The following is a 16512-nucleotide window of genomic DNA, read 5'->3' as shown; positions in this document are numbered from 1 at the left end:
AAGAAGAGGTCACAGCTGGTTCTGGAAAATTCAGCGTGAGTCAGGATTCAGGAGACTCTTGACTGCCTGTCCTGTCAGAATTGCTGTCTACACACTTGAATTATTTGAACCATCAATCATCTATTTTGTCTGAGTTCACTTTTAATCTTTTTGTCAGTATTCAGTCATACCTGCATGTAGGCACTTGGAAAGCTGGTGCCACTGCTGGCTCAGAAATAAAAGGAAAGAGAGTTGGGTGTTGGTGAACTTTTACTTAAAGCTCCAAATCTTTTAGTGGCTACATAGAGTTGTCAACTAGTAGATATGAATGTATGTTTACATGGTTAACTTGTATTTTTTTTTTTTTACAAATTATTAATCCTGTAATTCCATGATTTGAATTTGATTTACTCTAGATATCTTGCTGTTTCTTGTTAACGAAGACATTGTCTAAACATTACTGTTGTTGAGTACTCTGAATTTTTTTTGTTTTTAACTGTATTTGCACACCTATCACAGATTGTTTGTATAAAATACCACATTTAAACTATTCTGAATTGTAAACTGTTGATACTAAATGGGCAGTGGATTATATTCTTTTAACTGTTAGAATAAGGCTGTGTTAATATTATGGCTGCAGTACTGCTCCTTGAAAATCAGTAGGCATTTTACCACTAATTTAAGCAGATTGCACTCTTAATTTACACATTCTGAGAATGATGTTTTTGTTCTGAGTTTAAAACACTGTACAAAAGGTTGCTTTTGTGACATATTAGTAACCTAATATACATGTCCTGGTTCACTACTTACAGTATAGGTGTCCTCGTCCCCCCTGTAGCCACAGGAGATACATTCCAAGACCTACTGCGGATACCCAGAACTGAAGATAGTAGCAAACCCCCTATATATAAGTCATTTTTTTCATTTGCTTAGATGCTTACACAACCCAACTTGGGCAGTTTTTCCTCACCCACATTAGGTTGTGAAACTTGTAAAACCAGGTTAGATTTCCCTGCAACTTTTCCTGTTACCACTTCTGCTTCCCCTCCCATTGTCAACTCCACCTAGCCCCAACCACTTCTTCCTTTGGCTCTTGCGCACCAGGGTGTGCGGAGCTGAGCCAAGCTGAGCGCAGAGCTGCCTCTAACCAATGGGAAGAAAGCGGGAAGGCTGGAACAATGAGTGCTGGAGAGAGACACTGTGGTGCGCTGGTAAAATGCAGAATTTATTTTTCCCCCTGAATATTTTTAATCCGCGGATAGGGGGTTACTGTATATTATGTCTTAATCTTTTTCTTGATTCCTTAATTCACCTGTTCTTCCCTTTGTTTCCTCTTTGTTTTTCTTTCCTTTTGATGTCTTCTCTTTCAGTTTTGGCTGTACTAATACTGCTGCTGAATTGGTGCTTTAAGGATTTGCCTTTTCTCAGTTTCTTTACTTGCCTGTCAGACATTATGAGGAGACTGGCTTTTCGTGGTGCTGGTTGTACTCTGGTAAATCTGGTAATTTACAGATAATGTGTGTGCCATTTTTATTTGACTTGTCCACACCTCAGCTGTTTTGTTTTATATTTGGTGTGACAGATCATCCTTGTTTGTCTTATTCATGATTGAGCTTGTAGTTAATCTTGTTCTGAGACAATGAACTGCAAACATTATAATACAGTTATCCCAGACTCATTTTTTTTTTAAACGTTCATATTAACTGAGAAGACATTGTAGGTCTGGATATGGAATCAGCTACCATCATGTTGGAAACCAGTTAAATTTTAATTTTTGGTCAGTGAATTGAGTTCCAATCGTATTGCATACAGAGGATGTTACCATTTGTGGTGTTTTCTAGTAAAGTACTATAATTGGATTGAAAATGATGGTTTTAGAAGGCTTTGATGATCACTTTTGTAAGGTGTGGCAAATAAACGGACTAGTTTCATGGCAGGATCTGGGCTCCTATGTACAGTGTTTGGGCCCCCCATGGTGCAGCTTTTAGTCTCTAGCCCATCATGGGCTGCAGGGCAGGAACCTGGATGGCTCCCCCATGGTTCAGCCACACACATGGATCCCCTGTGGTTCAGCCCCTAACCCCCAGTTTAATGAACAGGTGGCCTGTGGGCTGGCAGATGCAGCTCTTACCAGTAGCAGTCCTAAAGGAGGGCAGGGGGGCAAATGCCCCAAGAATTGTGTCTGCGCAGCACTGCAGACCATGCCGGAAGCCTTCTGAGACTTCCGACACAATCTTAAGCAGTATTTCCAGTTTCCTGGAAGTACTGTTTTAGACCGCGGAGAAGCCTCAGAAGGGTTTCTGAGTTGTCTTTGGTGTCACATGAAGTTCCATTGCTTTAGGTAAGCAGGGGGGGTGGCGTGGTGCAGGGGACAGCATTGCGGACCTTTGTCCTGGGGTGTGTTGTAGGGCAGGTCTGTTATTAGCTTCTATCCCTTATATCTGTGGTTTTCAAACTCTCCTGGAGTTTGAAACCTGAAGTAAGTCCTTGCAGGTGTGGGGGGGGGGGGGGAGGCAATGACGCAATCCCCAGGATCATGGCACTCGGGGGGGGGCTGCAGGGATTGGGGTGCACTCACCAGTCCCTGCAGCAGCTGTCCTAGGGTGCGGGGAGCCCTGCGCGAGTGTCTGCAGGGCTCCCCAGGTCAGCAGACGTGAAAGTGGAGCAATCGCGCTCCACTTCAGTTTTGCAGGAGTGGAGCGTGATCGTTCCACTTTCACTTCCGAAGCATTGGGGAGCCCTGCAGACGGTTGCACACAGCTCCCCGCACTCCTGGGAGGCTGCAGGAAGCTCTGGTAAGTGCAGCCAAGCCTCTGCAACCCCCTGAGTGGCGTGATTCCCCTGGGGATTGCGCCGCTGCCTCCTCCCTGCATCCTGGGTGCCCCTGCCCCTTAAGGGGAAAGAGGCCAGGGCACTCAGGCTTGGGCATCGTGACACCCAGTCTGTAAACCTCTGCCTTATATCCTCAGAGGGTGGAAAAGGAAAATCTGTGCCCCCCCCCAGCTTGTACCTAGGGCCCCCTGTGAGAACACAGGAGTTGCCACCTGGGAAAAAGTCCAGCTGCACAGACACTTTCCCATTCCCTATCAACTTATTTAGCTTTCTCTTGGAGCAAATTCATTGATTCCTAAACAAGTCATGGCAACATGTAGATAGAACTGGTAGTAAGAAAATACAGAGTCACACAGTAATTATATTGTCATTTCTATATCTGGTTTGCAATTGCACATAGAGATAAGGAAATATGGAGTTGCTGCATGACTGCTATGATGCCATATGTTTCAGGGCAGAATATAGAACTAGCATTAAGAAAATATGAAAATATGATTTTTTTGATTGCTAGTTATATATTCTGCCCTGAAACATACAGCATTCTTCTGTAGGGCTGGATTCATCCCTCTATATGAGCATCAACTTTTTGCCTATCCCTGAAAAGGCCTTGGTGAGATGGTGATGCTTACATTTTAATGCTGACCATAGACATTTTAAATATTTTTGCTTGGTCTGTGGTCTTCAGCTTAGACATTAGTTTAAGTTCACTTTGTACCAAGTTTATCCCTTTTACTTTTCACTTGTGCTGAATGAATTCCATATTCTCTGTTCTTCATCCTTCATGTACAGTTCAGGCAAATTACAGTAGTTCCATATGCATTGTGTCCTTGGTGTCAGATGACAACAAAATTTGTTTAAGGCAGACAGTGTTTGGTTAAAATTTGGACATGGTTCTTTCAATCTCAACTATGATTTCTTTGTATTTGCAGTTGGTGATATTTGGTAACTTAAAAATACAGTATTTTTAGCATTTGGAGAAAAGTTAACAAGTCAGTTTGCGTGGAGGGAAAAAAGGATATTATGGAAATGGAAAAGGTGCAAAAGAGAGCGACTGAAATGATTACTGGGCTGGGACACCTCCCTTATGAGGAAAGGCTACAGCATTTGGGGCTTTTCAGCCTAGAAAAAAGGCGACTGAGGGGAGACATGATTGAGACATACAAAATTATGCAGGGGATGAATAGAGTGGGTAGAGAGAAGCTCTTTTCCCTATCACACCAGAATCAGAGGACATCTGCTAAAATTAAGTGTTGCAAGAGTTAGGACAGACAAAATATTTCTTTACCCAACGTGAAGTTAGTCTGTGGAACTCCTTGCCACAGGTTGTGGTGATGGCATCTGACCTAGATGCCTTTTAAAGGGGATTGGACAAATTTCTGGAGGAAAAGTCCATCACGGGTTATGAGCCATGTTATGTATGTGCAGCCTCCTGCTTTTAGAAGGGGGTTACCTCAGAATACCAGATGCAAAGTGTCAGGGCAGCAGGGGAGGATAGCCCTTGCCTTCCCAATAGCAGAGTGGCACAGGAGCGTAGGGAGGTAGCACAAGAAGCAGGCAATCCCAAACAGAGTCAAAGAAGCAGACACAGACCTGTTTGTTGCAGAAGCGTGTTTTGGTAGAGGAGTAGGCAGAGGAGTAATCAAACGGTCCAGGAGTCAGGGATACAGAGAGGCACAGTCACGATAAGCAGTCCAAGTCACAGAACAAACCAGCAGAACTACACGCAGAAACTCCACCACAGCAACCCACATTTGGTGTCTGTTCTTGCCCCCATATATACCGGGGCCAGCCAATCAGAATAGGACAACCTCATAGTCACAAGACAGTCTTGTGACCCACTCTGATGGGCTGTCCAGTGGTGCATTGCACCACTCCACCATAGCCTACGTGACTCTGCATACATCTCTCCAGGTCACATGGCTCCCACCTAACACAGGTGCATCTGATTGCTAATCATATACATATACAATGCTGCTGTTCCTTTAATTGCATTTCATACCAGGCCCGGACATCAAGGCCCCTCCTGCCACATCCTGGCTTACAACAATTCAGGGCCTGGGATGCCAAAGACCTGACACAAGGGATGGCACCAGGATGCAGGTCTCTTGTTGTCTTGTGTGCTCCCTGAGTCATTTGGTGGGCCGCTGTGAGATAAAGGAAGCTGGACTAGATGGGCCTATGGCCTGATCCTGTTCTTAGGGACCCTGTGTATACATTTTGATTTACACTGAAAACAATGTATTTCTTTTAAAAGGCATGTAATTTAAAACAGTTGTTCAATGCACATATACTTCTAAGGACATTTGACTTTTCTTTCTGTGGTATGTTCCCATATAGGCAAATGCATTCTTTCCTGATATCTCTGGTCAAAATTCAGAGAAAGTTAGTCACACTTTTTATGTTGAAATTAATAGGTTAAGTTAATTTTTACTACTTTAGCTCAGTTTGTTTCCAGAGACTTGAGTGTAACAACATTTTCCCGCCCCAAAGCTAATATGCGAACTAGCCCTTAGAAGGAAGCTATACGTTTTGGCCATGCACTTGCCTTAGCAAACCATTCTCTGCTCTGTGTTGGGAGAGTACACCTAGGAGTACTTACCTTGTGACACGTGAAATGCATATGTTGTGAATTTCTTCATTCCAAGTCCATGTATATTTCCAGTGGGCCAGGGAAACTTGTAGCATGATGGAACTGTCACATGATAAGCACTTTTAGACATTATTGAAGGGATAAGAAGTACTTAGAACACTTAATCTGAACTTTAGTTTTCTTCCAAACTGCTAATTTTTTCTGCTCAGTACTTGAAATCACTTTTTGCAAGCACTAGGTTAGTTAGGGATCAAATTATTTCCAAACAATATTTTTGAATTTAGTTCAGTTTAATTCAACTTCATTTAATTTTTCAGGTTTCTTAGTCCTTTGATATTTTTGCAGCAGGCCTGCATAAGTCATGGTCTCCCAAGCATGCGCTGTCACTCAGAGCCCTGGAAAAACATCTTGTTCTTAACTGGGCCTGCATTAGTTGGGATTTGGGCTGTATGTGCCTTGGGTCACAAATTGTGGATGCCTACTTTACAGTCACTGCTATCAAGACCAGCTGAAATGCTTTAGGCTATAAGTTGCTCTTGCCTTGTACAAATAATAGTTCTTAAATGCTTTTGCACTAATGAGGCTGTGAATCAGAGCCATTAGAAGTATCCTCATTTTCCAGTTTCTTAGGTGCTTGAGGCCACAGCCTTGTTGTTTGGTCTGTGGATAGATATTGTCAGTTGTCTTCAGAGGTTTTTGCCATTTTATCTGCTGCAGTTTAGACATAACAAACGTATGTGTGATAGGTTTTCTTGTTGTGATTATAGTGCACATTTCATCATTACATTTTTGTTATTCATGTTTTTGGATTGTACACGATTGGCATTTTTTTTAAAAATCCAAAATAGTTAACTTTGTGTGGTTAATCTGGTTAATGTGTAAAATCATGGGCAAGATTTCAGCTGTTATAACACTCCTGTGAACTATTCCAGCTATGTAAACTCCCAAAAAGTTGCAGGTCTAATACCGTATCATCCTTTGTGATTCTAGATAGAAAAACTCAAGTTTAAGAACATTTTTCTTTATTATAGAAGAAGTTGGATTCCATGGGTTCCAAGAGGCGAAGAGCTACCTCTCCTTCCAGTAGTGCCAGTGGAGGGGATTTTGATGATGGTCACCACTCGACAAACACGCCAGGCCCAAGTAGAAAGAGGAGAAGACTCTCCAACCTCCCAACAGTTGATCCTGTAAGTACTTTTTAAAAATATTTCTGTGTTGCAGTCTACTGCACAGCATGTCTCTGTTATGACTAGTCTAGTTTGCAACAGGAAATGAAGCGAGACTATCTCAGTGTTTTCAGAGCTGCTAAGCTTGCTTCTAGAATCTTCATAGTAGAGTTTTGTTTTATAGTCGTAGTAAATGCTACTGATGCAGTGTCAGGATTGGTGCCTTGGAGGGCCCCCTATCTCTTTTGTGACTGGGGAGTGGAAGAAGGCAAGGGAAATGACTTTTTCTTCTTCTGCCATCCCCCTGCTCTGCCTGCCTGCTTGCTTAGCTGTGGCAAGGGGGGGGGAGCAACCAGAGAGTTCTGTTTTTGATTGCTATGTGAATTATTACTAGAGGTCCTCTCTGTACAGAGGACCCTACCAACAAACAATTTGGCGGGGCAGATAGTGGGGGAATAACTGCACATGTGAGTCTCGTACAGGTGGTTCCTCCTCAGTCTCCCCAGCTAATCAAGTTGCTTTTCAGGAACTATTATCCTTGGTGATCAGCCCAATAGGTAAGGGGAGGAGCTGCCTGCACAATACTCATGTGGACAGCTTCTCCCTGCCCACCCCCCCCCCCCCCGCACTGAGTTAGTCTCAGAGGACTCTGAGAATACCTGCTCTGTCTTCCTTAGCCAAGCCGAATCCCTGGAGAGCAACTTGATGGGGAGGATAGAATAATAACTTCTCTTATATGTGTATGGGTAGTTTCTCTTTCGCCTGCAATTAGCTCCTGGGAACGAACCTGAAAATTTAAGTCACATGGCAACTCTACATTTACTTTAGGTACAAATCAAGAAAATCCAGAGTTAGCACTTGACTGTATATTTTTTTTTTTATTCTGACGGCACTCTGGGCAGCCCTTTGGGGATTCTGGGCATGTGCCCAGGTAAGTGTGCCCTCTGGCATCACCGCTCTGCAGTATTGGAATTGTTGTAATGTGCCTTGTATTTTTTCTGCGAAATACAAAATATGAATTAGAACTGGCAAGACTGGTTGCCTGTTGGTGAAGAATTGTCTAATAGGCTGCTGCTTAAGAACTCCTTTTTCAAAGAAACCGATTTTATGTAAACTGGGATATCCAGGGAGAAGCAAAGCCTCACAGTTTCTGTTTTAGGCTGTCAGATTCATGGAAACACCACTATGATGATGTTGTTTTAAGCATTTGTACCTTTCCAAATAAAAAAAAATGGTGCCCAAACAGACAAGCCATGATAATGCAATATAAAAACCCAGTCATAAAAACAATTACAGTTAAGTTTGCAGCAAGGTAGAACAAAACCGCAACAGTAAAAATATGGACTGGCACTATAATTGAATGTAATTTTAATTGCTTAATTTTATTGAATGCACAGGGTGTCTTTGTTTTTTAATGTTATTATTATGTTTTAAATCTTGTAAACAACCTTGAGTGCCCTTACTGGGAGAAAGTCAAATAAATAAAATAAAATAAATAAAAACACATGGAAGGCAAAAGAGCATGAGAACAGCATGACATAAAAAAGCATGGCAGCACAATAACCATATAAAATAGCTACTACAGATCTATTTTATGAATCAGCTCCAGGGGGGCCAGGGAGGCTGCCGGAGGTCTCCTCAGGAGAAAGGGACTTTCGTCCCCTTCCTCAAGGAAGGAAGCTATTTTACTGGCAGAGACTTGAGAAGCCAAATGTCGAACTTTGCAGCCCAGTGCGGGGGCATAGGATCCAGTAAGAGGAGGCCTCCAACAGTCCTTCCCCATGCCCTCCCCCTCTTCCTATCCAACCCTCTTCCTATCCTGTGCCTCTCATCTACAGCACAGAAAATGGTTGGCTGACTTTTCAGGTCTCTTCTAAGTTTATTGATAGTGTATGTGAAACACTTTGAGCACATAAGGAAAAGCATCATATAAATAAGTATTATTACCCTAGGGCATTACTGGATTTTTAAAAAAGTTTATTTTGTTTTGCATTTTAGATTGCTGTGTGCCATGAATTATACAATACAATCAGAGATTACAAAGATGAACAAGGGAGGCTTCTGTGTGAACTTTTCATTAGGGCCCCCAAACGAAGGTAAGCAAGTTAAGGTGTTAAGAAATGTAAGTCTTCTATTTTTGGAATTCTTAGACTGCAGTCTTTTGCATGCTTACGAACAGCCCAGTGCTAACCAACTTTCTGGCACCAATGCAGCCATAATGCAGTGCTGAGGTAATGGAACAAAGGTTTTTTTTTTTATCTTGAGTAGGCAATTTGCGGCTGCCCTCACCGTTACAGAATGCAGTGTGTATCTTATTGGCATGACTGCTTCAGTGCTGGTTAGGAGGATAAGACTATAATCCCATCCACACTTTCCTGGGAGTAAGCTCCATTGACTATAATAGGACTTATTCGAGACTGAAGGATGCCAATGATGACTTCTGAGTAGACAGGCATAGGATTAGGCTCTAAGTTGGTTAGGAGGATAGATAACAGGCCTCACAAATCAGTGGAACTTACCTCTGAGTCAACATGTATGGGGTTATGCTTATGGTTTACATTAATTATTTGTCTTATTAGCCTGACACAGTATGTGATACAATGACATGCTCAACTATTTATGCAATATGTTTCCAACTCTTCATATAAAAACAGTGTTTAGATGTTTTTGTGTTTTATGTTGCAGTATTTTCTTAAGTTGAAATATAATAAAAATGGTATATTGGACAATATTATCTTCAAGGATCCATGAAATAAATAAATTTTTTTCTGATTATATTCATGTAAATGTTATTTTAACATGTATTAATACAAAGATGTATTATAATGAATGTATAGTATAATAATACTATTAATTTATAATATGGTGTTGTGTTTATGTGGTTGGTACTATAGATTAGGTTTTTCTTTTGCAATAATTGCATTTTTCAATACTTTTGTTATTACAATAGAAATCAACCAGATTACTATGAAGTAGTTTCTCAGCCTATTGATTTAATGAAAATCCAACAGAAGCTAAAAATGGAGGAATATGATGATGTGAACGTGCTAACTGCTGACTTCCAGCTGCTATTTAATAATGCAAAATCCTATTATAAGGTGATTAAAATATTTTGTTTTAAAGCGTATCATTTGTGTGTTTCATCAGTAGACGGTGCTTTAATTCTTTAGTATAAAAGCAGAAGCCTGGGAGGGAGGATGTTCATTCATTTACATAATTTCCAGAACTACTGACATTTAAAGCTTATTCATGGCATACAGCATATTCTTACAGGGCACAATTGTCTTATGTGTGCTTCTGTTTCCATTTGTTGTATAATTTTAATTCATGGAATTGTCCTGTCATTTGTACAGTGTTTCCACAATTGTTTATTTCTGCAGGATAGTTATACGCCAATTAATTTTATGTTTAAAATGCAAACAAGTATTGGCTAACAAGCATAGATCCTTTGTTACTTTCACACAGCCAGATTCTCCTGAATATAAGGCAGCCTGTAAACTGTGGGATTTATATGTACGCACAAAAAATGAATTTGTTCAGAAGGGAGATCCTGAGGATGATGATGATGATGATGAGGGCCGTGACAATCAAGGGACAATTTCTGAAATAGTAAGTATGAGCTCTGCCAACAACCTATAAACATTGCAAATGCAGGGGAATGTGAGGTGATGTTTTAGTATTATGCTAAGATAGTGAATTGGGTTCATCGTCTTTCCCCCAAAATTGCTATGTTCCCAAAACTGCAGATAGAATATATGATGTGAGTGTTATAAGTATGATCATGTGCTAAAATATATTACCAAAAAGTGCTTATGGGCACTGAGCATAATTAAACAATAGAAATACTTTTTGTATCGGGCAACCCAATCCTGAGCTGCCCGGGGCACCCAGGCTCGGCAGCACCAAGAAGGGCTGCCACCAGATCCTGCACCTCCAGAGCTACCACGGGAGGCGCCTAGGGAGAAGGGGACTTTTGTCCCCTTCCCCCAAGTAAGGTAAGCAGCCCTGCAATGGGGCTACTCACTTTACCACAGACCAAAAGTTCGGCGATAAGGTAAAGGCACCCGTGTAGGGCGTGCAGCCCTACACAAGCACCTTGGATTGTGCGGAGCCAAGCTCTGTGGATCTGCCTCCCTCCCTCCCCCGGCATGCCTCCAGCCTGCCACCCAGCACACCTCCCCCTGCCCTCTCTCTGCCTCCCGCCAGCCTCCCCCTCCCCAAAATGCCTCCTTCCCGCCTCCGCTTACCGTGCTGCAGCTTGGTGGTCCAGGAGACCGCCAAGCCGCAGAAGCTGGGCACCCGCCCCGCGCTAGCCCATCACTGGCTGGCACTGGGCTAACACAGGCGGGAGCCCAGCAATGAGCCTTGCAAACACGCCTTATGGCACGTTTGCGACAGTGCCTGGCAGCATGGAGCCGTACTGCCGAACACAGGATTGGGCTCTGAGTTAACACATTCTTAATTCTGATAGTGGATGTCTGTAATCATATTTTATTCTAAAATTTATGCATCATCAAATTAACAAAAAGAGGCTAGTTATTGTTTGTATCACAGATATGATTTACTGGTTTTTCTTTCATTTGTTAAAGGGGAAACCAGTACCAAAAAAATACAATTCTCATTTTTCCTCTGAACCATTTTACAATATATATTTTTGTGCTAGTCTTCTCCAGGCTATTTAAAAGAAATTCTTGAACAGCTTCTTGAAGCCATAGCTGTAGCCACAAACCCATCAGGCCGCCTCATTAGTGAACTTTTTCAGAAACTTCCCTCTAAAGTGGTAAGTAACAATGCTAATTTTTTAATGTAATGCAAAGATTTTCCCCTTGTTGCATTGCTATTAATAGATGATGATCTCCAGTTCATCTTTGGTGAACTACTGTGCACCATCAAGTAGTGAGCCTGATATATATAATATACTCACTGCAAGACAGTATGTACATATGAACAAATAGTTATGTCCCCCAAATAATTCATAGTACCAGTGAAAGGAGTTGTATTTTTACAAACATTATGTAACTGAAGTTTAGTGATAATATTACTCAGCAATTGTATAGCAAAGTCTGCAAAGTGTTTAGCACGTATTTTCTTGATTTAATCCTTACAACAACCTTGTATGATGAGTCTTGCTTCCAAATTGCAGCTGGTAATGCTGAGGCTGAGAGAAAGTAGGTTTAATTTATTTCAGTGCAACTTACTCCCAGGAAAATGTGCATAGGTTTGCAGCTTAAGGCACCTAGTGGGTTCATGATAGAGGTAAGCTACAGTCCTGATTGTTTAGTGTAACTATCTATGCATTTTTTACTATGCAATCTTAGTATGCATTTCGTAAGTAAGACTAAATATGTAGTAAGTCTAAGCATAAATAAGACCAAATGCAATCTTACTGTGCATTTCTAGTAGAAGTCCCATTGTGATCAGTGAGGCTAAGGGCGCAATCCTAACCAATTTTCCAGCACTGGCGTAGCTGTGCCAATGTAGTGTGCTCTGCATCCTGCAGTAGGGAGGCAGACAAGGCGCCTCCTCAAGGTAAGGGCATGTTTGTTACCTTACCTTGGGGCTGAATTGTGGCTAGGTCAGTACTGGAAAGTTGGTTAGGATTGCGCCTGCAGTCTCAGGAAAGTGTAATGGCAGCACTCCCAAATGGCCACCAACTGAGTTACGTGCGCTCTGTTGGCAACCATTTTACAACATCACGATTCTGTTTCACTGTAGTAAATGGCTGCACACAATAGCCTGATCCTGGATAGGATTGGAACAGGATCTTGGCCACTATTCCATGCCAACTCTTGAGTAACTCTACCGACTTTCAGGAAAGTTTCACCAGGATTTAGACTGCTATGTGCTGTCCCAGAATTCTGTCTTGTTATGTAGAGCTTCTGATTATATTCAGGCACATGCTACAAACTTCAGTTCAATAGATCATTTGGAATCACTTTGATGTGTAATCTTTGTTTTACAGCAATATCCTGACTATTATGCAATAATTAAGGAACCAATAGATCTGAAGACTATTGCCCAGCGAATACAAGTACAGTATAATCTTTTAAAAATATCTCTTCGGTTGTAACTTACAATAAAGTGGTTTAGAGATTTTAAAAATAATTTTGGTACTGAATTTGAAAGCAGTGCTGTGGTAATTGAGATGTAACTGCCTGCTTTGATTAGTGTTGGCAGCTTGTTGTTCTTACATATGCATTTTGGGACTTGTTTAAATTATCATCATTGTAGTGACACAAATCAGTGACCCAGCATGCTCAAGCAATTCGTCGAGATTCCTTATAATATTTAACATTTTCAGCAATGCAAAATAGTTTGGTTTGAGCTTTGATATTTTTCTTGTTGAGGAGGGAAGCATGTGTTTTATGAAGCAGCTTTTTGTGATTTATTGTTTTATCTGGCTGTAACCATTTAGTGGTACACACAGCACTTGAGTGTGCTGTTTCACATGCAATGATTTCCTGTCTAGACTATTTTTCTTTATAGGAATTCTGTGTGTACAATCATGTGATAAGCACGTAGCAAAACAGACTGTACATGTAGAATTGGCCTTGATTTATCAACACATGGAATCTGTTCAGTGAAGTATCCTGTGAATGTGTAAGCTTGTCTCGTAAGAACATAAGAACAGCCCCACTGGATCAGGCCATAGGCCCATCTAGTCCAGCTTCCTCTATCTCACAGCAGCCCACCAAATGCCCCAGGGAGCACTCCAGATAACAAGAGACCTCATCCTGGTGCCCTCCCTTGCATCTGGCATTCTGACATAACCCATTTCTAAAATCAGGAGGTTGCACATACACATCATGGCTTGTAAACCGTAATGGATTTTTCCTCCAGAAACTTGTCCAATCCCCTTTTAAAGGCGTCCAGGCCAGATGCCATCACCACATCCTGCAGCAAGGAGTTCCACAGACCAACCACACGCTGAGTAAAGAAATATTTTCTTTTGTCTGTTCTAACTCTCCCAACACTCAATTTTAGTGGCTGTCCCTTGTTTCTGGTATTATGTGAGAGTGTAAAGAGCATTTCTCTATCCTCTCTGTCCATCCCCTGCATAATTTTATATGTCTCAATCATGTCCCCCCTCAGGCGTTTCTTTTCTAGGCTGAAGAGACCCAAATGCCGTAGCCTTTCCTCATAAGGAAGGTGCCCCAGCCCCGTAATCATCTTAGTCGCTCTCTTTTGCACCTTTTCCATTTCCACTATGTCCTTTTTGAGATGTGGCGACCAGAACGGGACACAATACTCCAGGTGTGGCCTTACCATCGATTTATACAACGGCATTATAATATTAGCCGTTTTGTTCTCAATACCTTTTCTAATGATCCCAAGCATAGAATTGACCTTCTTCACTGCCGCCGCACACTGGGTCAACACTTTCATCGACCTGTCCACCACCACCCCTCAAGTAATGGTCTCTGTGCTTTTCACACATACAGAGGTGATACCCATGTCAAAAATAAGCATGTGTGAACTAGGCCAAAGATTGAGCCACATCATCATACAGTTTGTGCTAAAACACCCTAAGTATTTGACGGTAAATATAGATGTTGGATTGATGACCCCGATTTATATAAATAATGTTTTTCAGGAAATACTAACAATAGAAAAATATATGATGCCAAGTCTTGAATTCTTAGGACTGAAATCCAATGCATACATATTTAGAAGTAAGTTCTAATGCACAGTGGGGCTTACCTCTGAATAGACATGCATAGGATTGTGTGATAGGTATTGTAACTTACAATGATCATTCTAGAGTGCTGTCCAAACCAGGCGCTCAGCTGGCACAAGGAGGGTTGCAAAAGTACCATAAAGCACATTTGTGCCTTCTTGGGTATCAGCTGGGCCAGCACAAGGATGTGCTCTGACCTGTGGAGGCCAGAGGAGGCTCCGCTGTGCTGAGAACAGATAGGTTCGTGCTAGCCAAGTTTGTCTAGCGTGGGAGTCTGGAGGGGCATGGGAGGATAGGGTGGAGGCGCTTCGGGGCAGAGGGATGGAGGAGGAGGAGAGCAGGGGTAGGACCTGGCACTTATGCCAGATCTTGACCCTGTTCCCAGGCAGCGCAGTGCAGTTCCAGGCTGCTTGAATCTGCGCCTCCTTTTTAGGTGAAGCATTTCCCCTTGCCCTAGGCTTTGCTGCTTGCAGCCTAAAACTTGTGCTGGATACAGGGCAGGCCTGCTGGCCTCCCTGTTCCAGTGCAAGTTAGGATTGCGCTGCCTGTTATATTTTGATTTTATTTTTGCTCATGCACACTTATATAATGTATTTCACTAAATTTTCCTCCTCCTAGAGTACCAGAATACTATTTCATTTTTGTAGTTAGTTTTGAAGCAGTTGGAAATGTGAATATTTTCTTCTTATGAAAAAGCTGGTATGTGCATTACAAGAGACTCCTCAGGCTACTTTGTGGAGCTCATGTTTGGGTGGAAATACAAGTTTACCACAACCTCATGTCTTTAAACTCCAGTTGCCACTTCTAGGGCGGTGTAAAGCGGCAGAAGAGGTACTTAATCCCTGAATAACTAAGAGAGGAGGGAAAACCAACTTTTATAGTTGCCATAACTCAGCATGATGTTAGTAGAATATGTTGCTTAGTCTCCCTTGTTCTTTATCTCATGCTATTGCCTTTGGGCCTTTAGCAGTTGTTATTCAAGGGTTTTGGGTATTTCGCTAGAGAGGACAGAGTGGGGAAGATAGCTTACGCTTGCATGAGCACAATACTCTGAATGTCTTGCATTTACAGAAATAGCCATTTCTCATATTTAAATTACTAGAACGACTTGACGTAATGGCAAAGAGGTTAATTGCAAACTGTTATAGTAATGTCAAATACGTAATTAAACATATATAATGTGAGAATAAACTGAAATTTCTTCTTTTGTTTTTGTTTATAGAATGGGAGCTATAAAAGCATTCATGCAATGACCAAGGACATAGATCTGCTAGTTAAAAATGCAAAAACTTATAATGAGCCCGGGTCTCAAGTATTCAAGGTTGGTTAATGTTTTCTTTTAAACATTAGAGTTCAGTTCTCATTATGCTATACCACATTAAGATACAATTACCGGGTTGAATGCAAATTTTAAAAATAAAATTTTTAAAGTTACCAGTTATAATAAGTATCTCTTAAAAAGAATCCATTTTAAAACGATATCTAATGTATTACAAATATATTCACACCTATAAACTTTTTAAACTGAATCTGGCAGTCTTTATCAGCTGCATCAGATTAAAGCAAACTGTTCTGTATAAACAATGAATAAGGGGAATGATATGCAACTTAGGTTAAGCATCGAGACAGAATAGCACAGTACAGGTGTGCGCCACTTAACGACAGGGATATGTTCTCCAATCCCCATTGTTATGTGATTAGGGGCACAATCCAGCCCTTGACTTGGGCCGGCACAAGTCTCCTTGCTGGCCCAGGAGGGTCGCAAACGAGCTGTAAGGCACGTTTGCACCTCTTCGGAAGGAAACTAGGCTGGCGCTCAGAGAAGTGCCAGCCTGCGGAGGCTGACAGAAGCCTCTGCGCCAGTTTCCTCCAAGCTTTGGAATGGGTGTGCTGATGCAAGGCTCTGAGGTAGGTTGGGGCGGGGAGGAGGCAGGAGGGAGGCGTTCCTGTGCGGGGGGAGGGCAGGCGATGGGCAGCCCCGGGGGTGGGTGGGGAGCGGGACGTGGGGCTGGGATCCAGCAGTTACACTGGATCCCAACTCCCGTTCCCAGGGAGAACGGAGTGGCTTCAAGCCGCTCCACTCTCCTCAGACTTGCACCAACTCAAGAGGCAGCGCAAGTCCGAGGAGACCCATAGGGGCCAGCAGCCCTTACCCAGAGGTAAGGGGAAATGTTTCCCCTTGCCTCTGGCTGGACCACTTATGGCCCCTATCCTGTAGTGGATACAGTGCAAGCCTCTTGGCTTGCCTGTTCCAGAGCAGGATAGGA

The 16512-nt window shown here is 42.2% G+C and overlaps 1 protein-coding gene across 13 annotated transcripts in view; it reads left to right on the top strand.

The window, feature by feature from the left end:
- PBRM1 (polybromo 1) overlaps positions 1–16512 on the top strand; it is a 75956-nt gene that overhangs the window by 4687 nt on the left and 54757 nt on the right. For 12 of the 13 annotated variants that reach the window (XM_066617181.1, XM_066617174.1, XM_066617171.1 and 9 more), the window contains exons 2-8: positions 6433–6588; positions 8566–8663; positions 9518–9665; positions 10033–10176; positions 11231–11347; positions 12530–12598; positions 15468–15566. In XM_066617181.1, coding sequence (XP_066473278.1) covers positions 6448–6588; positions 8566–8663; positions 9518–9665; positions 10033–10176; positions 11231–11347; positions 12530–12598; positions 15468–15566 — 816 coding nt within the window. In that variant the 5' untranslated portion in view covers positions 6433–6447. The remainder of the gene's footprint in view (positions 1–6432; positions 6589–8565; positions 8664–9517; positions 9666–10032; positions 10177–11230; positions 11348–12529; positions 12599–15467; positions 15567–16512) is intronic. The other variant, XM_066617169.1, reaches the window with a different exon arrangement.

This window comes from Tiliqua scincoides, chromosome 2 (assembly GCF_035046505.1).
Source record: "Tiliqua scincoides isolate rTilSci1 chromosome 2, rTilSci1.hap2, whole genome shotgun sequence".
Classification (NCBI taxonomy): Eukaryota; Metazoa; Chordata; class Lepidosauria; order Squamata; family Scincidae; genus Tiliqua; species Tiliqua scincoides.
This window is presented reverse-complemented; position numbering and strand designations above follow the sequence as displayed.